The 25,712-nt window shown below is 35.2% G+C and overlaps 2 protein-coding genes across 2 annotated transcripts in view; one reads left to right on the forward strand and one right to left on the reverse strand.

The window, feature by feature from the left end:
- Nucleotides 1-25,712, forward strand: part of LOC148952798 (WD repeat-containing protein 11-like) — a 311,667-nt gene that overhangs the window by 130,306 nt on the left and 155,649 nt on the right. The window lies entirely within an intron of this gene.
- On the reverse strand, nucleotides 453-8,474 carry LOC148952799 (uncharacterized). The gene is made up of 2 exons (XM_089088103.1): nucleotides 8,272-8,474; nucleotides 453-1,072 (listed from the first exon to the last, which is right to left on the reverse strand). Exons 1-2 carry the CDS (start codon nucleotides 8,435-8,437, stop codon nucleotides 528-530), a joined length of 711 nt encoding a protein of 236 aa, XP_088944229.1. The 5' UTR covers nucleotides 8,438-8,474; the 3' UTR covers nucleotides 453-527.

The following is a 25,712-nucleotide window of genomic DNA, read 5'->3' on the forward strand; positions in this document are numbered from 1 at the left end:
CCGAACTTTTTACTACGTTGAAGAAAATAGCTATATAAAAATTTTGATTGGATGTGTTTGGAGAAATTTTGGGTTGGAGAGGGGGGTTGGTTGCCCTCCAATCACTTTCGATTATTGAAAAGGGCGCTAGCCCTTTGAATTTTCAATCCAATGAAATTATCTTGATTCTATCTAAAAGTCTTATCTGAGTGTACTCATTACTGTAGAAAAAACCTTTTGGCTTCGATGTTCTTTAATAACTATGACCTATAAAAGTTGTTGCTACTATGTGTTACCAACAGCGAAGGTTTTCCTACTTTTCCTACTTGAAAAGAAAAAAAACAGCATTTTTTTTCCTACTTGAAAATGTATAAGATATTGTTGTCAAGTCCAAAAAAAAAGCCCTTCATCCACACAATGGAACAGCTGTGAGGTGTTTTATTTTCTATTTTTCAATCACTTTTCAAGAATAGTAATGTTTAGACATGATTTATTTAATAAATAGATAACAATTAACCGGTCAGTTCTCAAATTTCCATTCTGTCACTTTATTTTCTGCCAAAACATTGTCCGAAGAAGCAGTTAATGCCAGAGTAGGGTTGATGTGAGTCAACATGAACGTATGAATTAGTGTTGGAACTGGGATGCCTGTTTTCAGTGTGACTTAGAAAATAGTTGTTGCTGTTGCCTGGATGACCTTTAGCCCGGTTAGGGTGGGTCAAAAAATAATTGTTGTTGTTAGGATGACTTGTGCTGCCCCGATTAGGGTGGGTCAAAAAATAATTGTTGTTGTTAGGATGTTTTGTGCCCCGATCAGGATGAGAAAGAAATAAATTATTGCTTTCATGACCTGAACTAGTAGGTAACGGGATTAGAAATCTGCCCTGACCTGGGGCTTCAACAATCTCTGATTCTGCACTTGATTCCTTTGTTACGGTATTTACTGCAGGTATATAAGAATATATGTATGGTGCTGGGTCAGGCACTGCTGATCTCCACGTTGGTGCATAGTAAGGGAATTGATATTGGATCATCGTGGGCATCACTCCATAAAACTGTCTTGCTTCCCTTTTCGCCTGGTCGTCATTCACACCTGAAATAGAAATAATTAATTAAAAAAAATATATTAAAATAACTAACATCCTATAGAGCTTGCAAGTTCTTATTATTGTAAAAGAAACATGATTCGCAGTGCCATCTATTAGTTGAGGACTCACCAGAAGGCCTGTCATTGTTAAGAGCTTGTCTAACTTAGGCATCTTGAAGTGTGCGTTATAGCAAAGTCACTAAAACCTTCACGAAACTGCACTGCTTTGATAGAAATTTGACACGCCGTGTGTGGTCGGTGTTTTTTTTTTTTTTTAAGCAGGCATCAAAGTAGGGGGGGGGGGGTACTAAAGTGCTTCACTCAACCGGTCACTATAAGCTTTTATATTTGATAACGACTAGATTTACAGAAAATTAGCAGATATTTATCTACAATTGCGTTTTTTCCCCTGATGGTCCGGAATCAGAGCTAGAGCCTCTCCGCTACGCCAACCGGCTCTCAAGTATCACCTTTCTGCCACGATGCGCCATTTTCCGTAATGCCGTGTCATTCAATTTCATACCATGTCATTTTTGGCTACAAGACGCCCCACCTCACCACGCCACGCCCCGTCGCAGTCCCGTCACGCTTTGCAAAATTGAGGGACGCCACTATAACTAAAACGATCATAGTTTCTAATATCTAGTGTATTTTTACATAAAAAAAAGGAAAAAAGTGGATCAGAGGGAACTCTACCACCACATAGGCCCCAGAGATATCCAGATTCCCACATCACACCAAATCGAAATTATAAGATTGCTGTTTTAGCCTGAAATAATCGATAAGCCTAAAAGTACGTTCTAAAATCACTCTGGTTATACATGACGTTTGACAAAAAAAGAAGAAAAAATGTGAAAATAAAACTGAAAAATAACCAAAGAAATCGAGGGTAATTTCAGCCAGTTTACAGAAAGAAGCGAAAAGAAAAAAGCAGATATTCTGGCAAAAAAGCAGACCTCTGCCAAGCCGTCTTTAGTGCTCGAAAAAAAGAAAAATAACCTTTTGAATTGAACTATAATAGAGCTGAAAGAAAAAATTAAAAACACATCTTCTACTCTTTTAGAATTCATTTCAATTTTTTTTTTTTTTTTTTTTTTTTTTTTTTGAACTGAAGACGACTTGTTGGTGGTCCTTTCTGAATTGTCTATTTTTATCTTTTCGCTTCTTTCTGTCCACTGGCTGAAATAACCCTCGTTTTCTTTGATTATTTTTAATAGCATTTTCTTTTTTTTTGTCAGACGTCAATAGCCTAAAAAAGCAGTCCTGCTGGGTGATGGGTAAGTGTCCAATACTGTACAGTTAGCCCATTTAAAGACACATTCTACACCAGAAAACTGGACATTTTAAAGGTTTTTGAAGGTATGCTAAATATTTCCGAGAGGTGTTAGAATCGTTGCTAGAATAATTTTAGGCGCTCGTTCGACTGACCGGATATCAGGCAATAAGGCCCGAGAAATACTTGAAGTTTTTTACCGAGCGTTTTTTTTACCGTGAACATTTTTTTTTTTACCGAGTGTTTCTTAGTGGTGTGCAGGATAGTTTTGCGATGGACACATTGGGCGGTAAAAAAAAAAAGCTTTGTAAAAAAAAAACGTCGACAGCAGTAATGCAATCGTCCATTGTCACTACAACAAACGAACGGCAAAATAAACGAGCAATGCCTTTTTTTGTTATTACCGCTGATGGCTGCTGATGAACGAGTGTGTTTGAAAAGGGTATATCGTAAAAAAAAAAAAAACTAAACAGAATTTATAAATGGATTTGTTTTCCTGGGAAAGGAGAGGGCAATTGCAGAAAAAAAATGAATGCTAGATAATTTGATTAGGAGGTTCCCAGAAATTCAAGGAAGTTTGAAGTGTCAGGGATTTGGGCCCAAATTAGCCCCTGCCTTTGACCCTAAGCACGTTAAAGGCTATTTATCATAAAATGAAAAAAATGAGTTTTAATCCAATTTATGCTCCCTAAACTAAATAGTATTTTAACAAAATTTGAATTCATATACATTGAGAAAATTTCTACCTATTTGTTTTGAGAATAGCTTCTATTTTAACCCCCTCCCCCAATGTATGTACGCGTAATAAATTCATACAGATATAGGGGGCGGGCATACAATCTATTTCTCAGTATGTGGGGATTTGTGTGTGTGCAAATTTGTCGTCTTATCAATTATTTTCAATGAAAATAAAAAAGGCTTATGATCTATTTATTATTTATTTGTGATCTATAAGATAGATCTCTTAATTAATATGATCTACTATGATCTATCAGATCTTTGACGATCGACTGATATTGCGACGGTAGAATATATAACTTCAAGTGTGTCCTCGCTAGAGTAGCAAAAATAAAACAAAAAACAAAAAGACGCTTCTTAAAAATAAAACGCTCGGTAAAAACGCCAAATTTGTCTCGAGACTAAGCTGCAGAAAAATATAGTTCGATCCCACTTTTTAGGGATATAGTGAAAGAAAGGTGGAGATGGTTTGATAACGTTTTACGGATGAAGAATGATAAGTTTGCAAGTTTAGCATTTTGGAAGTCCGTCTAGGGCCAAACAAAATGAAGCGCGTCCTCAAATGGATTGGGAAGAGGTCACCACAAAGGATCTAAAAGACGTAGGAACTTCACGGGAGGGAGTAAAGAGTGATGCTCTGAACAGATGAGGGAAGATAAGGAGCGTTGGCATCTTTGTTGGTCGAAGGGGAGCTGGTGCTTTAATGGGGTATTAGTAGTAGTAATAGTAAGTAGGGCACTAGGCCGTATCCAGGGGCTACCGGGTTTAAATCCCTCCTCACTATATTTGTCCAAATTGTAAAACCATAATAAAAAGACACATAAATTTTTTTGATTCGTTTAAAAAAAAATTGTTGTACCCCCCCCCGCCAAACTTTTGTATGTATATAAATCTTCCACTTCTTTCGATACAGGAATAAATATCTGAAAATAATCCCAAATGATTAAAAATTAAATTTTTTAAATTGTTTGTGTTTTTAACCATTCTAGGGTGCAATTCTAAAATTTTCAGAAGTTGTAACTTTGACATGAGCCTTTTAAAAGTATTGACCATGTGGCCATTAGCAGTGTTTCAATGTACTCTGTTAAGCGAAGATTAACTTGGATAATGAACATAACATAACTTAAATTATTTTTAGACGACAGTATGTAACGGCGTAAAAGCTAATAACGGATTGGTTGGCAATTTGTATGATGTGGTCACTGCCAAGTATATAATTAAGTAGGTTAAGAAATAAGCTGCCACTCATTCAACTTTTGTAAAGAGTGCATCAATATTTTTATTCCGGACTGCACCAAAAAAAAAAAAAAAAAAAAGTAGCTGAACTTTAAAATGTTCAAACCAAATTCAATATTCGAAGTAAATTCTTTTTTTTTGATTCTGTGGAGTTGTATAAGATGAAATATTTGGAAATGTTGGATATATAATTAATCTAAAAATCTAAAATTTCGAATAAAAAGTTGCATACATAAAATCCTATGTTCCTTATGAAATTTGAACTTCAAAACTAAACAAATCGTTTATCGCAGTTGAGCAAGAAGTTGGAACACGTAAAAAAAAAATCTTTTCCTATTGTTGACTATGTGGGTCCAGTTCCTTTCAATAAAAACTTTTTAGAAGCTTCTATTTCTATGAATCCCACGATTTACTGAAAGTTTCTACTTAATATCATTAGGCGTGTGTGAGATATTTCAGATTCGCATTTTTGAAAACCTGAATTAATATAGTGTGTTTGGATTGAGTTTAACATCCCTCTCACCATTCCCTAAAAGTTTCAACTTGATACCCTCAGCTGCTACTGAGATATTACGAATGCGTCAATTCGAAAACCTGGATGTACATAGTTTTTTAATTTAGTTCAGCATCTCCCTCAGTATCTCCTGGCAGTTTCAATTCAGTACCCTTGGCCGTTCCTGAAATGTTGAAGATACGCCCTTTTTACAACTTGCACGCGCATCATGTTTTTTTTTTTATTTAGCTCAATATCACCTTCAAATTTCACTGAGAGTTTTCACTTAATACTCTTAGCCTTTGAAATATTGCAGATATACCGTTTTGACAACCATGATTTACTTAGTGTCTATTTGATTTAGTCCAATTACCCCCTCAACGTTCTTTGAAAGCTTGAACTTAGTACCCAATCTGTTCTTGAAGTATTGCATATACGTCCTTTTAACAACCTGGGTGCACATAGGCTGTTTTGATTTAGTTCAACATACCCTGAAAGTTTCAACTTAATACCGTAAGCCATTCCTGAGGTATTGCAGATTTACCCTTTTGACAACCCTGATGTTCATAGTATTTTTGATTTAGTACAACCTCCTCCATAACTTTCTCTGTGAGTTTCAGCTTAATACTTTTAAACGCTCCTGAGGTATTTCAGGTGGGCCCTTTTGACAACCCGTATGCATACAGTGTTTTCTGATTTATTTCAACATCCCCTTCAATATTCCCTGAGTTTTAATTTAATACCTTGTCCATTTCTGAGGCATTGCAGATATACCCTTTTGAAAATCTGGATGCACATAGTGTTTTTTTTTTATTTAGTCTAACCTCCTTAATAACATTCCCTGAGAATTTCAACTTACTACCTTTAGCCGCTCCTAAGGTATTACAGGGACGCTTTTTGACAACCGGGATGCATACAGTTTCTTCTGATTTATCTCAACATCCCCTTCAATGTTCCCTGAAAATTTAATTTTAATACCTTAGCCATTTCTTAGGTATTGCAGATACGTCCTTTTGAAAACCCGGATGCATACAGTGTTTTTTTTTTATTTAGTCCAACCTTCTCAATAAAATTCCTTGAGAGTTTCACCTTAATACCTTTAGCCGCTCCTGATGTATTGCTGGTGAGCCCTTTGACAACCCGGATGCATACAGCGTCTTCTGATTTATTTCAACACCCCCCTTGAATATTCCTTAAAAGTTTCAATTTAATACCTTAGACGTTCATGAGTATTGCAGATAAGCCCGTTTGACAACCTAGATGTTCGTATTGTCTTCTAATTTTGCTTCACCCCTACCTCTCAACGTTCGCTGATAGTTTCACTCTAGTGCCCTTTTACCTTTTTGGAGACGAACAGTATCAAACATTCCGCCTTGTCCAATAATAAAACTTACAAATCAACAATGGGCAACTTGCATAATTTACAGCCCTTGCCCCAGTGGGTGGGGGGGGGTCATGTCATCCCTGGAGGTAGATCTGGGACCTTTTGACTATAGTAAAAAATTGCTATCTCAAAATTCTGGTGGGATGTGTTTGGGAGCCGAGGGAAATTGATGGCTAAAATAGGAGTTTGGAAGGGGCTGGATTCTTCCAAGCACTTTTGACTCTTTAAAAGGGCAATAGGACTTCCAACTTTCAATCGAGTGATCCCTCTCCAAAGTTTCTATGACCGCTCGTTGCATATGAAGTGGCCTGGTAAAAAAAAGTAGTAATTGAAGCCATGCTGCTTTTTACATAGGCAGTTTTATTGTGCTTCTTATGACAGAGATGCGTTTGTGCTGTATTTACTGTGCGATAGAAGTTTTGCTGAAAAAGGCCCCCCTGCTATGTGACCCCAGGGAAATAGTTGAACAAATTTTTGTGTTTTCTTTTTACAGACTTTTGGTGCGCTTTTTTCGCTACCTTTCCTGTGGGTTAGAGGAAGACCATTTCCAAATTTTTATTTATCCGTATACGACAGTTCTTGTATTTTGGCTTTTCCCTTGTTAGATATTTACAACCATTTGATTTAAATTGATTTTGAGTGGGACTTTCTCAGGCTAGTTCACAAGGACTTGCCTGGCTGCGGTTAAGTAAACAGTGATATAGAAAACATGGAAGTAAGTCGAATTTTTAACAGAAACTGACATCCAGCTGGACCGAAATTTGGGTGCTGAAGAAGGAAAAAGTCTTGAAGGGCTGGAGCATCCTTAAGACTATATTAGCTATTAGAAGAAGAAGAAGAAAATTAGTAGAACTTAGAATATGGTGTTTTACTAAAAGTGGGGAAAGAATCTACTAGTGTTGTGACTGGCAGACTGGAACAAAACCGTGACTGTGAATAGCAGAAAATTACATGAATGTAACCGTAAAACTGGAAAAACCTGTATTCTCATTCCAAAGTTTTTGGAGTTATTCCAGAGAAAAAATATTTTGCCAAATTTTTTACTAGAAAGGAGCAAGAAATCATTATTTTTAGTCGTGAATTACGACTAGGTTTGCTTTTATTCCTCCCCTTTATCCTAAACTAAGTGGAAACGAAACTGGATTAAGTTTCCATAAAAACAAATGCTACTGAAATATGTACAGCAAAAGGGAAACAGCTAAAACACCTTGAAATAAGATAGACTGATCTTGCATGAATATTCCCCATTTACTTTTCAAAAAATGCAAAGGTTTCTCGTACTGTGATTTTGTTTGGGTTGTCTTTTATCATAGAGGCTTATAGAGGCCAAAATCAATTAAGTATGAGATAAATAGGAGTACCAAGAGGGATTTTGGGTCAGCTATAAGCCATAAGTTTTTGAAAACTGTATAACTTTTGTCATAAAAAGGCAGAAAAGAGGCTGCTCCTGGGTTCAAACAGCTGCGTTTTCGGGCAAAGACGACACGTTTTGTGTTTCCGTCAGAATTACAGACAAATAGTTGTCCTTTTAAATTGATTGGATAAGAGGTAGAGGGGGATTTTAAATTGCACAAGGAAGTTCCCCTTCCCCGGGGGTTGAAATGATGACCCAATAATTATTTTATTAATCATGACCCCTGTCCCCTCCTAATAAATATTTTGAGGGACACATTTTTTTTCAGAGATGATTACCTAATTAAAATTTTTTACCCAGCCGGCGGGCAGCAACACAAGATATATTTATAGTTTAAGTTGTCTCGGATTGGAGAGAAAGTGTGAATCAGGATCTCCAAAAAGAATTTAACTATGCCCGAAGATTCACTTCCAAATAATGCCCAGGCTTCATAAAAACTTCCAAGATATTAAAAAGCAATTCTATGTGTACTTAATGTATTAGTTCAGGAGAATATTTAGTAATTATCCTCAAGATTCCATGCTCAAGACTGAAATCCCAAGAACTTGAAAAAAAACCCTAGGAGTGTCAGCCCTGGCGGGGTTTTAAGGCGAAATAAATATCCTGGTAGTCAACCTGGTTTAGTGTAAAAGGGCTGTTGCTATGTATTTATTAAAAAGTAGCTCACTTTTGGCTTCTACTGTTTCCAGCTTCGAATTTGACTCCTTTCCAGCGGGATTTTCCAACTGCTTGTCATGATGCAATATTCTTTCTTTTCTTAATATCTGTCCTCTTTCATTTTCACCTGAAGCACAAATGACCAACGATAATGTGACAATTAATAACTGTTGCATTCTGCTTTAGACCTATAATAAACGAAGACTAGTTTTGTAATTGAGCAAAATTGGGTTTATATTATTTTTGGGACGCAGTGTCCTTTACAGAGTAACAGACTGCTTGACATATTTAAAAGATGATGCGGTTAATGCCGTGTAGCAAAAAAATTGATAATCATGCGTACCTTTTCCCGCTTCTAGCGTTAAATTTTTTAGCCTTTGTTTAAGAAAGGAAGTTCTCATTCTTGGCCCATTAGTTATGGATTAAAAGTGAGCGTTTTGCCTTCCAGGGAAAATGATAGTACTTTTTCAATAACTGTCGTTTCTGTATAAACTAGTTGCTTATAATAACTGCCACATTGTGATTCGCTCGTACCACTATTGTTGGTTTTTTTTCATACTAGTTTACTGCCAAAATAGAAAATTGTGTTTTATCAACAGCAGTTACTGAATTTCATTTTTTTTTTTATAATATATTAATTCGTTTTTATGGACGCTGAACATCGTTTCAGTTCTTTTTTGGTTGTCGTTAGTTCTTTTTTGCTTATTATCAGTTTTTCAGTTTTTTTGTTATTTTCTTTCAGTTCGTTTCTTTTTAATTTTTAGCAGTTTAGTTCTTTTTCGCTTATAAATTTGTTTATTATTTTTCTTATTCTGCTTATTACTTATTTTTTAATTGTTGATTGTAGGCTTATTTATATTTGGAATTTGACTATATCTTTTCAGCAATTGCTATATCTCTTTGACAAAAATAGTTACTAGGCTATAATTATTACTGCTATTATTAACAACTCAACTTCAGCGCCAAGCCGCCAGTAGAAAGGGGGGTCCGACTCCGACGAGTACAATACCCCTTCGAATCCCGATCCGGACACTTTTTTTTAAAACTCCCACGAGTACCACGTGGTTTATGGTTTTCTCACTGAGAATGAAAAAACAGGAATTTTCTCACTTGGAAAAACATGAATTTTCTAACTTTGAAGGATGTTTCAAGGTTGATTTATTTGCTGTTGTTTGTCCAGGTGTAATGACAATGGGGTGATTTACATAATCGGTGGGGGAATTATTGGTTCACGAAGGGGGAATTAAGAAACAAACATGGCTTCATTGTTGTTTGGCTAGCCTAACCTGAGAAATTGATTTACATAATCGGCGTGAAAATTATTGATTCACGAAGGGGGAATTAAGAAACATTATGGTTTCTTTGATCTTTAGGCTAACCTAACCTGAGAACTTGATTTACATAATCACTCGGGGAATTATTGATTCATGAAGGGGGAGTTAAGAAACATTATGGTTTATTTGATCTTTAGGCTAACCTAACCTGAGAACTTGATTTACATAATCGGCGGGGAAATTATTGATTCACGAGGGGGGAATTAAGAAACATTATGGTTTCTTTGATCTTTAGGCGTACCTAACCTGAGAACTTGATTTACATAATCGGCGGGGAAATTATTGATTCACGAAGGGGGAATTAAGAAACATTATGGCTTCTTTAATCTTAGGTCTGAGGGATAAGCGTTCTTTAGGTCAGAGAGAAAAATTAATATTCTATTTTTAAATAGGGCTTCATTGATCTTTAGTGTCAGGAATTATAAATGACATCACTTGTTATCTCGGAATTATGCGGGAGTCTAAAGAGATAGAAATTCTATTTTTAAATACGGCTTCACTGAGCTTTAAGTCGGAGAGATAAATTGATATTCTAACGAAACCTTAATAGTTTAGCTAGGAAAATTTATGAGATGAAGAGATTAACGTAGGAAAGGGTTTCCTAGAAATTTGAAATGTGAAAGCACAGAGATGCCAAAAACAAAAGGAACACACAGAAATTACTTTTAGGGGATTATTTGGGCGAAACGGTTTTAGACAGCTTATGGAATTATTTCGGCGAAACAGTTAGAGACATTTTAAAAGATGATTTAAAAGATGATTTTAGAAGAGGTTTTGAGTGTGGTCGTTATAATACACAAGTTGTATTATAACAGTGTTGTGAGGTCCCCTACCCCAACCCCAAAAGGCCCCGATCCCCCTACCCGGATCCAAAGGGTTCTAATCCCCATACCCCAATCCAGAAGGAACCCCCCGGTCCCCAAAGGGTCCCAGGGCTCCCAAAGGGCCCCGGGACGCCCAAAGGCCCTCACCCGGTCCCCAAAGCCCCAAAGGGCCCCGATCCCCCTACCCCGATCCTCAAAGGTCCCCCAGGCTCCCAATGGGCCACCGGACCCCCAAAGGCCCTCCCCGGGTCCTCAAAGGTCCCCCAGGCTCCAAATGGGCCACCGGACCCCCAAAGAGCCCCTCCCCCCTTTGGTCCCCAAAGGACCCCCCTCCCTCTCCCTCCATCTCCCCCTCCTTCCCATCCCCTCCCCATCCCCTCCCCTCCCACCCATCCCCTCCCCCTCCTCCCCTCCCCTCCTCCCCTCCCCTTCCCTTCCCTATTTTATAATATTTTTTGTGCATTGAGACACAGAACGACCCTCCCCCCGGCCCCTCCCCCCCCCCCCAAAAAAAAGGTCCCCCGACACCCCAAAGGCCTGATTTTTCAAAGTTCATTTTGATTTTCTTTCAGTGAAATGCAAGAGTTGGCAGCTTTCAAGAGTGGTTTGTTGTGGTTTACCTTGTCACATTTACATCCACTTTATTATTCTTCCTACATTTGAATTTCAGAAGTTGAAATTCATGATTTGTAATATTTCAGATGTTTTTGTTTGTGGTGTTCCTTGTCACAGTTGCATTTTCTTGATTTTTCAATGTTAATTTGAATTTATTTCTTTGAAATGCAAGAGTTGGAATATTTCAGTAGTGTTTGCTTATGGTTTACCTTGTCACAGTTACATTTTCTTGATTTTTCAAAGTTCATTTTGAATTTCATTCGTTGAAATGCAAGAGTTGGAATATTTCAGTAGTGTTTGGTTGTGGTTTACCTTGTCAAAGTTACATTTTCATGTATTTTAAAAATTAAATTTGAATTTCTTTCGTTGAATAGCAATAGTTGGACTATTTCAGTAGTGTTTGGTCGCGGTTTACCTTGTCACAGTTACATTTTCATGATTTTTCAAAGTTCATTTTGAATTTCTTTCGTTGAAATGCAAGAGTTGGAATATTTCAGTAGTGTTTGGTTGTGGTTTACCTTGTCACAGTTACATTTTCTTGATTTTTCAAAGTTCATTTTGAATTTCTTTCGTTGAAATGCAATAGTTGGAATATTTCAGTAGTGTTTGGTTGTGGTTTACCTTGTCACAGTTAAATTTTCTTGTTTTTTCAATTATAAATTTGAATTTCATTCGTTGAAATGCAAGAGTTGGAATATTTCAGTAGTGTTTGGTTGTGGTTTACCTTGTCATAGTTACATTTTCTTGATTTTTCAAAGTTCATTTTGAATTTCTTTCGTTGAAATTAAAGAGTTGTAATTTTTCAGTAGTGTTTGGTTGTGGTTTAGAGTTTCTCTGTTACATTTTCTTGATTTTTAAAAGTTCATTTTGAATTTATTTCGCTGAAATGCACGAGTTGGAATATTTCAGTAGTGTTTGGTTATGGTTTACCTTGTCACAGTTACATTTTCTTGATTTTTCAAAGTTATTTTTAATTTCTTTCGTTGAAATGCAAGAGTTGGAATATTTCAATAGTGTTTGGTTGTCGTTTACCATGTCACAGTTACATTTTCTTGATTTTTCAAACTTCATTTTGAATTCCTTTCGTTGAAATGCAAGAGTTGGAATATTTCAGTAGCTTTTGGTTGTGGTTTACCTTGTCACAGTTACATTTTCGTGATTTTTCAACGTTCATTTTGATTTTTTTCATTGAAATGCAAGAGTTGGAATATTTCAGTAGTGTTTGGTTGTGGTTTACCTTGTCACATTTACATTTTCATGATTTTTCATAGTTTATTTTGAATTTCTTTGATTGAAATGCAAGAGTTGGAATATTTCAGTAGTGTTTGGTTGTGGTTTACCTTGTCACAGTTACATTTTCTTGATTTTTCAAAGTTCATTTTGAATTTCTTTCATTGAAATGCAAGAGTTGGAATATTTCAGTTGTGTATGGTTGTGGTTTACCTTGTCACAGTTACATTTTCTTGATTTTTTAATGTTCATTTGAATTTCTTTCGTTGAAATGCAAGATTTGTAATATATCTGTATTTGAGTGGTATTTTTTTCAGTTTATCTGGGACAAGGTCGATTTTTTAATATTTTCTGTTATTTTGTCACATTTTTTTTTTATATTTTTTTTAACTTTAAGATGTTGTTTGTTTTTGTTTAAACTGTAAAAGTTACATTCTCATGATACTATAATTTTTTTTTAGAATTTCTTTCGTTGAAAAGCAAGAGTTGGATTATTGCAGTACTGTTTGGTTGTGGTTTACCTTGTCACAGTTACATTTTCTTAAACCATGTCACAGTTACATTTTCTTGATTTTTCAAAGTTCATTTTGAATTTCTTTCGTTGAAATGCAAGAGTTGGAATATTTCAGTAGTGTTTGGTTGTGGTTTACCTTGTAACAGTTACATTTTCGTGATTTTTCAAAGTTCATTTTGAATTTATTTCGTTGAAATGCAAGAGTTGGAATATTTCAGTAGTGTATGGTTATGGTATACCTTGTCACAGTTACATTTTCTTGATTTTTCAAAAGTCATTTTGAATATCTGTCGTTGAATTGCAAGAGTTGGAATATGTCAGTAGTGTTTGCTGTTGGTTTACCTGGTCACAGTTACATTTTCTTGATTTTTCAATGTTCATTTGAATTTCTTTCGTTGAAATGCAAGAGTTGGAATATTTCAGTAGTGTTTGGTTATGGTTTACCTTGTCAAAGTTACATTTTCTTGATTTTTAAAAGTTCATTTTGAATTTCTTTCGTTGAAATGCAAGAGTTGGAATATTTCAGTAGTGTTTGGTTGTGGTTTACCTTGTCACAGTTACATTTTCTTGATTTTTCAAAGTTCATTTTGAATTTCTTTCGTTGAAATGCAAGAGTAGTTCATTTTGAATTTCTTTCGTTGAAATGCAAGAGTTGGAATATTTCAGTAGTGTTTGGTTGTGGTTTACCTTGTCACAGTTACATTTTCTTGATTTTTCAAAGATCATTATGAATTTCTTTAGATGAAAACCAAGATATGGACTATATCAGTAGTGTATGGTTGTGGTATACCTTGTCACAGTTACATTTTCTTGATTTTTCAATGTTCATTTTGAATTTCTTTCGTTGAAATGCAAGAGTTGGAATATTTCAGTAGTGTTTGGTTGTGGTTTACCTTGTCACAGTTACATTTTCTTGATTTTTCAAAGTTCATTTTGAATTTCTTTCGTTGAAATGCAAGAGTTGGAATATTTCAGTAGTGTTTGGTTGTGGTTTACCTTGTCACAGTTACATTTTCTTGATTTTTCAAAGTTCATTTTGAATTTCATTCCTTGAAATGCAAGAGTTGGAATATTCCAGTAGTGCTTGGTTGTGGTATACCTTGTCATAGTTACATTTTCATGATTTTTCAAATTTCTTTTTGAATTTCTTTTGCTGAAATTCAAGAGTTGGACTTTTTCAGGAGGGTGGGGTTGTGGTTTACCTTGTCACAGTTACATTTTCTTGATTTTTCAAAGTTCATTTTGAATTTCTTTCGTTGAAATGCAAGAGTTGGAATATTTCGGTAGTGTTTGGTCGTTGTTTACCTTGTCACAGTTACATTTTCTTGATTTTTTAAAGTTCATTTTGAATTTCTTTCGTTGAAATGCAAGAGTTGGAATATTTCAGTAGCGTTTGGTTGTGGTTTAAATTGTCACAGTTACATTTTATTGATTTTTCACAGTTCATTTTGAATTTCTTTCGTTTAAAATAAAGATTTGTAATATTTCACTATTTTTTTTTTGTTTTATAAATAGTACAATTTAATTTTAATTTTATCTTAATATTTAAATTTTAATTTATTTAGTTGAAATGAAAGAGTTTTAATATTTCAGTAGAGTTTGATCGTTGTTTACCTTGTCACAGTTACATTTTCTTGATTTTTAAAATTTCATTTTGAATTTCTGTCTTTGAAAAGCAAGAGTTGGAATATTTCAGTAGTGTTTGGTTGTGGTGTACCTTGCCACAGTTACATTTTCTTGATTTTTTCAAAGTTCATTTGAATTTCTTTCGTTGAAATGCAAGAGTTGGAATATTTCAGTAGTGTATGGTTGTGGTTTACCTTGTCACAGTTACATTTTCTTGATTTTTCAAAGTTCATTTTGAATCTCTTTCGTTGAAATGCAAGAGTTGGATTATTTCAGAAGTGTTTGTTTGTGGTTTAGCTTGTCACAGTTACATATTCTTGATTTTTCAAAGTTAATTTTGAATTTCTTTCGTTGAAATGCAAGAGTTGGAATATTTCAGTAGTGTTTGGTAGTGGTTTACCTTGTCACAGTTACATTTTCGTGATTTTACAAAGTTCATTTTGAATTTCTTTCGTTGAAATGCAAGAGTTGGAATATTTCAGTAGTGTTTGTTTGTGGTTTACCTTGTCACAGTTACATTTTCTTGATTTTTCAAAGTTCATTTTGAATTTCTTTCGTTGAAAAGCAAGAGTTGGAATATTTCAGTAGCGTTTGCTTATGGTTTACCTTGTCACAGTTACATTTTCATGATTTTTCTAAGTTCATTTGAATTTCTTTCATTGAAATGCAAGAGATGGAATATTTCAGTATTGTTTGGTTATGGTTTACCTTGTCACAGTTACATTTTCTTGATTTTTCAAAGTTCATTTTTAATTTCTTTCGTTGAAATGCAAGAGTTGGAATATTTCAGTAGTGTTTGGTTATGGTTTACCTTGTCACAGTTACATTTTCTTGATTTTTCATATTCATTTTGAATTTCTATCGTTGAAATGCAAAAGTTGGAATATTTCAGTAGTGTTTGGTTGTCGTTTACCGTGTCACAGTTACATTTTCTTGATTTTTCAAAGTTCATTTTGAATTTCTTTCGTTGAAATGCAAGAGTTGGAATATTTTAGTAGTGTTTGGTTGTGGTTTACATTGTCACAGTTACATTTTCTTAATTTTTCAAAGTTCATTTTGAATTTCTTTCGTTGAAATGAAAGAGTTGGAATATTTCAGTAGTGTTTGGTTGTGGTTTACCTTGTCATATGTAAACACATGTATACACATATACACACATGTGCTTATCATGAGTGATCATGATAAGTTAACCTAACCTTTTCCGGTGAGTATGGTTAGGTTAGACTAGATTAAGTTAGGTTAGATAAGACTAGCTTAGGTTAGCCTACGTACGCTTCACTTTGGTTAGCTTAGGTTAGGTGAGAGACATGCGAAAAGTTAGGTGTATGATTAGGTTAGGTTAGGTTAGATTAGGTTAGGTTAAGTTAGGTTAGGCTAGGTTAGCCTACGTACGCGCGCGTAAAGAAATTCAAAATGAAACGAAAGAAATTCAAAATAAACTTTGAAAATCAAGAAAATGTAACTGTGACAAGGTAAACCACAACCAAACACTACTGAAATATTCCAACTCTTGCATTTCAATGAAAGAAATTAAAAATGAACTTTGAAAAATCACGAAAATGTAACTGTGACAAGGTAAACCACAACCAAACACTACTGAAATATTTCAACTCTTGCATTTCAACGAGAGAAATTCGAAATGAACTTTGAAAAATCACTAAAATATAACTGTGACATGGTTTAAGAAAATGTAACTTTAACATGGTAAACCACAATCAAACAGTACTGAAATATTCAAACTCTTGCATTTTAAGGAACGAAATTCAAAATGAACTTTGAAAAATCAAAAAAATGTAACTGTGATAAGGTAAACCACAACCAAACACTACTGAAATATTCCAACTCTTGCATTTCAACGAAAGAAATTCAAAACATTTAAAAATCAATAAAAGGTAACTTTGACAAGGTATACCATAACCATACACTAATGAAATATTCCAACTCTTGCATATCAATGAAAGAAATTCAAAATGAACATTGAAAAATCAAGAAAATGTAACTGTGACAAGGTATACCATAACCATACACTACTGAAATATTCCAACTCTTGCATTTCAACGAAAGAAATTCAAAATGAACTTTGAAAAATTAAGAAAATGTAACTGTGAGAAGGTAAACCACAACCAAACACTACTGAAATATTCCAACTCTTGCATTTCAAAGAAAGAAATTCGAAATAAAATTTGAAAAATCAAGAAAATGTATCTGTTACAAGGTAAACAACATCCAAACACTAATGATATAATCCAACTCTTGCATTTAAACGAAACAAAATTCAAAATGAATTTTGAAAAATCAAGAAAATGTAACTGTGACATGGTGAACCACGACCAAACACTACAGAAATATTCCAACTCTTGCATTTCAATGAAATAAATTAAAAATGAAGTTTGAAAAATAAAGAAATTGTAACTGTGACATGGTAAACGACAACCAAACACTAGTGAAATATTCCAACTCTTGAATTAAAAATGTATAAATTAAAAATGATTTTGAAAAATCAAGAAAATATAACTGTGACAAGATACAACACAACCAAACACTATTGAAATATTCCTTCTCTTCAACTTCAATGATTGAAATTCAGATTGAGCTTTGAAAAATCATGACAATGTATCTAAGACAAGGTAAACCACAACCAAACACTACTGAAATATTCCAACTCTTGCATTTCAACGAAAGAAATTCAAAATGAACTTTGAAAAATCAAGAAAATGTAACTGTGACAAGGTAAACCACAACCAAACACTACTGAAATATTCCAACTCTTGCATTTCAACGAAAGAAATTCAAATTGACATTTGAAAAAACAAGAAAATTTAAATGTCACAAGGTAAAACAAAACCAAACACTACTGAAATTTACAAAATCGAGATATACAAAGACATAAATACAAAATGAAAATTTAAACATATAGAAACTCTCACAGTGACAAGGTAACCCGTAAACAACCACGACTTAAATATTCCATCTGTTGTATTTCAGCGAAAGAAATTCAAAATGAACTTTGAAAAATCAAGAAAATGTAACTCTGACACGTTAAACCACAACAATACGCTCCTGAAATATTACAACTCTTTCATTTCAACGAAAGAAATTCAAATTGAACTTTTAAAAAACAAGAAAATGTAACTGTGACAAGGTAAACCACAACCAAACACTACTGAAATGTTCCAACTCTTGCATTTCAACGAAAGAAATTCCAAATGAACTTTGAAAAATCAAGAAAATGTAACTGTGACAAGGTAAACCATAACCAAACACTAGTGAAATATTCCAACTCTTGCATTTCAACGAAAGAAATTCAAATGAACTTTGAAAAATCAAGAAAATGCAACTGTGACAAGTTAAACCACAACCAAACACTACTGAACTAGTCCAACTCTTGCATTTCACTGAAAGAAAATCAAAATGAACTTTCAAAAATCAAGAAAATTTAACTGTGACAAGGTAAACCACAACCAAACACTACTGAAATATTCCAACTCTTGCATTTCAACGAAAGAAATTCAAAATGAAGTTTGAAAAATCAGGCCTTTGGGGTGTCGGGGGACCTTTTTTTGGGGGGGGGAGGGGCTGGGGGGGGAGGGTCGTTCTGTGTCTCAATGCACAAAAAATATTATAAAATAGGGAAGGGAAGGGGAGGAGGGGAGGAAGGGAGGGGGAGGAGGGGGAGGGGAGGGGAGGGGATGGGAAGGAGGGGAGGGGAGATGGAGGGAGAGGGAGGGGGCCCTTTGGGGACCAAAGGGGGGAGGGGCTCTTTGGGGGTCCGGTGGCCCATTGGGAGCCTGGGGGACCTTTGAGGACCCGGGGAGGGCCTTTGGGGGTCCGGTGGCCCATTGGGAGCCTGGGGGACCTTTGAGGATCGGGGTAGTGGGATCGGGGCCCTTTGGGGCTTTGGGGACCGGGTGAGGGCCTTTGGGAGTCCCGGGGCCCTTTGGGAGCCCTGGGAACCTTTGGGGACCGGGGGGTTCCTTCTGGATTGGGGTATGGGGATTAGAACCCTTTGGATCCGGGTAGGGGGATCGGGGCCCTTTGGGGTTGGGGTAGGGGACCTCGCAACACTGTTCAAATACAACTTGTGTATTATAACGACCACACTCAAAACCTCTTCTAAAATCATCTTTTAAATCATCTTTTAAAATGTCTCCAACTATTTCGCCGAAATAATTCCATAACCTGTCTAAAACCGTTTCGCCCAAATAATCCCCTAAAAGTAATTTCTGTGTGTTCCTTTTGTTTTTGGCATCTCTGTGCTTTCACATTTCAAATTTCTAGGAAACCCTTTCCTACGTTAATCTCTTCATCTCATAAATTTTCCTAGCTAAACTATTAAGGTTTCGTTAGAATATCAATTTATCTCTCCGACTTAAAGCTCAGTGAAGCCGTATTTAAAAATAGAATTTCTATCTCTTTAGACTGACGCATAATTCCAAGATAACAAGTGATGTCATTTATAATTCCTGACACTAAAGATCAATGAAGCCCTATTTAAAAATAGAATATTAATTTTTCTCTCTGACCTAAATAACGTTTATCCCACATAACTAAGATTAAAGAAGCCATAATGTTTCTTAATTCCCCCTTCGTGAATCAATAATTTCCCCGCCGATTATGTAAATCAAGTTCTCAGGTTAGGTACGCCTAAAGATCAAAGAAACCATAATGTTTCTTAATTCCCCCTTCGTGAATCAATAATTTCCCCGCCGATTATGTAAATCAAGTTCTCAGGTTAGGTTCGCCTAAAGATCAAAGAAACCATAATGTTTCTTAATTCCCCCTTCCTGAATCAATAATTTCCCCTAGTGATTATGTAAATCAAGTTCTCAGGTTAGGTTAGCCTAAAGATCAAAGAAACCATAATGTTTCTTAATTCCCCCTTCGTGAATCAATAATTTTCCCGCCGATTATGTAAATCAATTTCTCAGGTTAGGCTAGCCAAACAACAATGAAGCCATGTTTGTTTCTTAATTCCCCCTTCGTGAACCAATAATTCCCCCATCGATTATGTAAATCACCCCAATGTCATTACACCTGGACAAACAACAGCAAATAAATCGACCTTGAAACATCCTTCAAAGTGAGAAAATTCATGTTTTTCCAAGTGAGAAAATTCCTGTTTTTTCATTCTCAGTGAGAAAACCATAAACCACGTGGTACTCGTGGGAGTTTTAAAAAAAAGTGTCCGGATCGGGATTCGAAGGGGTATTGTACTCGTCGGAGTCGGACCCCCCTTTCTACTGCCGCCGAGGCCAACACAGCTGCGCACTCTCCTCCTCCACTCCGATTAATTCAAAGCCACACTCTTTATATCCTCCCATGAAGCTCCAGTTTCCTCTGAATCCTTTCTCTTGACCTTTTTTCCCCACATTCAGGGACAACCTCCTTTAAGTTTGGCCTTAAATGAATGGCCAAAAAGTTCAATATTTGGCAATCTGCTATCCTTCGTCCGTAAAATGTGGCCTAGTTATCCTTGCCGTTCTTTTGTTATTGTCCTAGAAAATGGGATCGAACCGCTTTTTCGTCCTGTTTATTGTTTGTCACTCAAACGAGTACCTAAAACTATCCTAAAAATATTCTAAGGGCTAACCTTTATTAACCTAGGTTCGTTATGTTTAATTAAAGTTATAATTTTTATCTTCAACGTTCATTTCCCTGGAAATATCCCCACAGGCATGGAGGATTAAAAGGACGTGATCGGTGGGAACCCAGGGAAACATGATACATGTGAGAGTAAAGTCATCAAGAACAATTCCCGCTGTATATTTAGCAATGGAATTCGTCATTTACTTTAACTAATTAATTTTTTAAATACAGTAAAGTGCGACTTAAAACTAAAAAAAAACTGAGATAACCTTAAATGTTTAAAAAAATCACGTGTTCAAGCCCCTTGTGGGTTCAGTTACGTCGAAATATATATTGTATTTACACAGAGAAGCTGAAATGCGGGGAGCAGCGTTCTTACTTGCAGCGATTTCTGCTCGGAATATTACAGTCTTTTTTATAAAAAAACAAAACAAAAAAAAACTTGTGTTATCCTTTTACAGGTAAACCGATCTTCTGCAATGTACATTATGAACGAAGCAAATGATATTTAATAATTCATGATAAGGCTTGTATGCGGAAGGAGGGGCTTTGGGCCCTTTATGTTCCAAAACATCTTTATTTTAATGATATCTTCTATGATAATTGTGCTTCTTTTGCTGTTTTTTTTAAGTTGTGCTCGCGAAAGGTCGGATTCGTGGTCACGATGGTTAACATCGATTGTGCTTTGTTTTATGGCTAAGTTGCTATTGAATATTCTGTCCTGTTGCCTTAAAATAATGAACAGTGCCGCAACTAATCACTTAATCCGGATTCGCTAATACAATTCACATCGCCAATACAATTTCGTATTGGCGACATTTAACTCATAGTGATATTTAATCACAGTTTATTTAGTAAAGACAAAAACTTAAGGCGAAAGTTACTTCCTAAATTTCTACTAGGACAATATTTACTTTCTACCGAGACATTGTCTGAAAATGCAGTTTATGCCAGAGAATGGTTGAAACCTGTCGACATGAACTTATGGATTTATGTTAGAACTAGGATGTTTGTTCTCAGGGTGATTAAGAAAGTAGTTGCTCTTGGGGCGAGGATGATGTGAATATACCAGTACCTGGATTAAAAATCTTGTTTGACCTCAGATTTCAGTAACCTGCGATTCCTAACTAGATGCATTTGGCATGGTCTTCAGCGTTGGTATGCATGCCTATTGGTCTGGAATCAATAGAGCTGGTCTCCATTTTTGTGAAGAGTAAGGACCTGGATATTGGATAATCCTTGGGGGTTGCCGTATTGCTTCTCTTGCCTTCTTATAGACACGTTGTCATTCTCACATGAAAGTTAAATAACAAGTATGGTTCGGCAATTAAGTAAGTGCTTACCGGCTTAAAGATTTATGCTGCCCCCTAAGTTTGGAAGTATATCTTAATTTGTCATAATCTTTTCCTCTTCAAAATTTTTGAGGAGTCAGTCGGCATTATCACTCACTAGAATAGACAAAGGAAGGCTTTCAAAACGTTAATAACATCCTAAGTCTACAGATGAGGTATGCGAGGTATAATATGATATTGGTGTCGGTCTAGCGTTGTATAAACGTGAACAGTTGAGAAAAAAGCCTTTGAAAGCTAAGAAACCTCAAGCGACTAGGAGTTTCACTTGACCGAATGACAATTTGCGAAAAATAATTTATTTTTATTTTAATTTAATTATTACTAGCCTGAAACGAAACATTCAATATACAGAAGTGGGTCATGATGCCGAAAAAACGACATAATTTAAGTAGGAGACACAGAAAGGTCCGATCACACCAGCTTCCGAGAACAAGGAAATGATTTGTCTTAGCCCTATGGGAGATCTTTATGTTCTGGTTGCAAATATAATAGTGTATTTGTTTGTAAGGTGATGAAACCATTGACTACATACCAAGCTTTTTTTTTCTAAAATTAGCACCTGATAGATGACAAAATGAAAAAAGTGTGTAAATGTGATGTATCTAGATATGAACATGATCTTTTAATGAGTGAAATTAAAAATAATTAGTTTCTTATGATGTAACCTAAGTCTGACCTAATCTGGGTTGTTAATCATTCCCCAAAATTTCATTCATCTTGTATTGAAACGTTCTAAGGTTTACAGGAACATTTATAGGGTACTACGGACTTTTGACGTGCTCGGTAGTTTTGACAAGGACATTTGAATGTTACTTGAGGATTACAAACGAAGTCATTTGATCCTAGTTCTAGATTGCCCTTCCTTCTTCCGGGATACAACTCATTGGACTGTACTCCCATTGTATCTCTTCAATGCTCTTTCAAATATAACAGTAATAGCTGTTATATTTGCAATTGTTTCCCAGCCCCCCTCTAATGGGGTAATATACAACCCTAAATTGTATACAAAATTTTTTTTTTTTTTTCGTTCACCGTCATCTTTTGGAAAAAAGCCAAAACAAAAGAAAAGCCAAAAAAAAAAAAAAAAAAAAAAAAAAAAAAAAAAAAAAAACCACTAAGCTTTTTTATATAGGTTGGGGTAATGTCTGACATTAGGGGGGGGGGAGTGCAATTGTGACGGCAGTGATTATCGTGGAAAGAGTACTGAATGCAGAATCTAATGATGTAATTATTTTTTCCTATCTGATTTATATCCTATTATTTAATTTTACCCCCAGGTCCCTCAAGTCGTAGGATCTTCACATGTTTTTTTTGCCGGATTGCCCCCTCCCGCCTTAATTAGTTGATGTGTACAGGTGTGCCAATTCACGAAAATTTAGGGGGAGGGCAAGGATTTTTCTCTGTTTTTATAAGTTCCACCTAATTCGAGCAGTAGATCACTCCTAAAAATGACATACACCAAATGATATTGCAACGTTCTAAGATTTTGTCAACGATCAAATCTTGAAGAAAAAAAAAATCTAGGTATTTACTCAAGTGAATTATTTTGTCCTTTTACTGTGACATATATCAAACAGTTCGTGGTAACGAACTGTAAGCAAGGAGCGACCCGGCTCAATAGTAACCGAAACTCTAAATAACGGAATTTTGATAATAGATACATCCAAAGAATCGGATTTGTTTGCTGATTTCAAATATATAAGTTCAGTCTTACCCATCAAAGGTTAAGAGCCTGAGAAAGTTTGCCTTATTTTCGAAAAAAGTGGGAAACACCCCCTAAAAGTCATAGAACTTTAACAGAAAATCACACCATCAGATTCAGCGTATCAGAGAACCCTACTCTAGAAGTTTCAAGCTCCTATCTGCAAAAATGTGGAATATTGTTTGCCAGAAGAAAGATGACGGATGCTTGTTTATTTTTTTATTTTTTTTTTCTCAGGGGTGATCGTATCGATCCAGTAGTTCTAGAATATCGCGGGAGGGCTCATTTGAACGGAAATTAAAAGTTATAGTACCCTTTTTAAGTGAAAAAAATGGAAGGCAACTAGGCCCCCTCCCACGCTAATGTTTTTCCCAAAGTCATCCGATCAAAATTTTGAGATAGCCATTTTGTTCAGCATGGTTGAAAAATATAATAACTATGTCTTGAGGATGATTAATCCCCCACAGTCCCCGGGGGAAGGGCTGCAAATTATGAACTTTGCCCAATGTTTACATATAGTATTGGTTATTGGGAAGTATACAGACGTTTTCAGGGGACATTTTTTCTCGTAAGGGGGGGTTGGTCGGAGTTACGTGGGAGGATCTTTCTATGGAGGATGTTTTCCTGGGGGAAGGAACATTACTATGCAGGGGGCACTGGGTTTCCAAGCATTATTAAAAAAACGATCAGAAATTAAATTAAAAAAACAAGTTTTTCACCTGAAAGTAAGGAGCAACATCAAAACTTAAAACGAACAGAAATTATTACGTATATGATTCCGTTCGTCCCCTAGTCAATACCTGGCTCTTTACGCTAAAGTTTTTTTTAGTACTTTCATCACAGCTATTCATTCTAATTAACGGCCTTTGTGATTAAGAGGTCATTCTTAAAGAATTAGAACAAAATTTGGACTTTAGCGTGAAGAGCGAGGTACTGAATAGGGGGCGAACCATCTAATATACTTAATAAAAATAATCGAATATAGAAGTTCCCTACGTAAGTTAATTTGTAAATTACGTATATTTATTTCTAATAAAAACGTTCGTAAATAAAATTAAACAACTATCGAGAAAGCCATTTAACCAAAAAAAGTAAAATTAATATGTACATTTTTATTTTAACTTATTCATGTACGGTGAGCCAAAATCAAAACCTGCATTAATTCAAAAACGTTAAGAAATTAAATAAAAAAACAAGTTTTTTTAAACTGAAAGTAAGGAGCGACATTAAAACTTAAAACGAACAGAAATTATTCTGTATATGAAAGGGGCTATCCCCTCCTCAATGCCTCGCTCTTTACGCTAATTGACTCTTTCTCACAACTCTATTTTTTAAAACAATAACAAGCTTTAGCGTAAAGAGGGAGGCATTGAGGAGGGAACAGCCCCTTTCGTATACGGAATAATTTATTTTCGTTTTAAGTTTTAATGTCGCTCCTTACTTTCAGTTAAAAAAACTTGTTTTTTATTTAATACCAAAATGAAGCCAAGTTTAAACCACTGGTATTATTTTTGTTATGTTCTGTGGTTTTTACTTACGTAATAGCGAACTACTTGTTGTCTGCTTATGGATAATTTTGTAAAAAAAAAGGTATAATAATGACAATTTTCCTAGTAATTATAAACTTTCAAATTTTCACTGACGAAATCAAGTTTACAATCTTCTTTCATTTTTTTTATGCCTGCTAAATGATAAAAATTAGGGCATCTGCGCATCAAGGTTACTGCCAGGAAAGCTTCCCAGAGAGGGAAGAAGTACTACCAGAAGTTTTGTTTTTACCAGTATTTAAGGGGGGGACGGAGGCTTTTTCATTTTCTATTTTGATGCATCTTTTCGGTTTTCTTCACTTTCATCATCTTCACTTTTCACTATCAATTTTCACTATAATATCAATCTTCACTTTCGTTTGAAATCCTGAGCTCAAAATGATATATGAATTTAGTTCAGGTATCCCCCGTTGAATTCCTGTTCCCGTGTTTACATATCCCCGGTTTTACCAGCGTTCCTGCGTTTTTACCAGTATTTGAAGGGATGATTTTTCATTTTCTCTTTTGATACATTTTTGATGCCATTTTGTTTTCCAGGGGAGTGGGAGTATTGCTACTTCGTCTCTCCATGGAGGTACCCATGCTATGCAGAGATAAAATTTTTATTAAATGGAATTTTCTGTTTTTGACATTGTAAATAGTATCTAAAAAATAATGTAAGCAACCTTTTGCTGTGAATCTTGTTTATATACTGTCTCAACAAGAGTTTCAAAGTTGAATAGTTAATTTAATGAGGGCTATAATAGTAGCTGTAGGGGCTAATAGGGCTAAAATCAGAAGAAATCAAACCAAAGCTAGGTGAAAAAATGTAGTTGTCTAGTGAAAAACCATGCAAGAATCCGTCTTATACAGCGTTTAAGGGTAAAAATCACTCTAGGAGTCATTGCACCAAAAACTTATATTTTAGGACCACATCTTTTATTCCCATGCAATCGCAGAAGAATGAGGATAAGTTCTTTTTAAGCATTCCACGGAAAAAAAACTATTTGTTCAAGGAATTAATTTAGATTTTTTTTTAAAGAAAATAAAGAATGTAACTATATATTTTTTTAGCCTTTTTTTTGTTCTTGGTGGTAAACTGATAAAAAGTTCGAGGAATTACCTTGGTAAATTACCTAGGA

The sequence above is a fragment of the Artemia sp. Qi Xiang Cuo genome, chromosome 4 (assembly GCF_049724085.1).
Source record: "Artemia sp. Qi Xiang Cuo chromosome 4, ASM4972408v1, whole genome shotgun sequence".
NCBI lineage: Eukaryota > Metazoa > Arthropoda > Branchiopoda > Anostraca > Artemiidae > Artemia > Artemia sp. Qi Xiang Cuo.

Coding starts and splice junctions, on each gene's coding strand:
- LOC148952799 (XM_089088103.1), bottom strand. CDS start 8,437: ATGCAACAGTTATTAATTGTCACATTATCGTTGGTCATTTGTGCTTCA. Junction 1,073..8,271: donor GGAAACAGTAGAAGCCAAAA/GTGAGCTACTTT, acceptor TTTCTATTTCAG/GTGTGAATGACGACCAGGCG.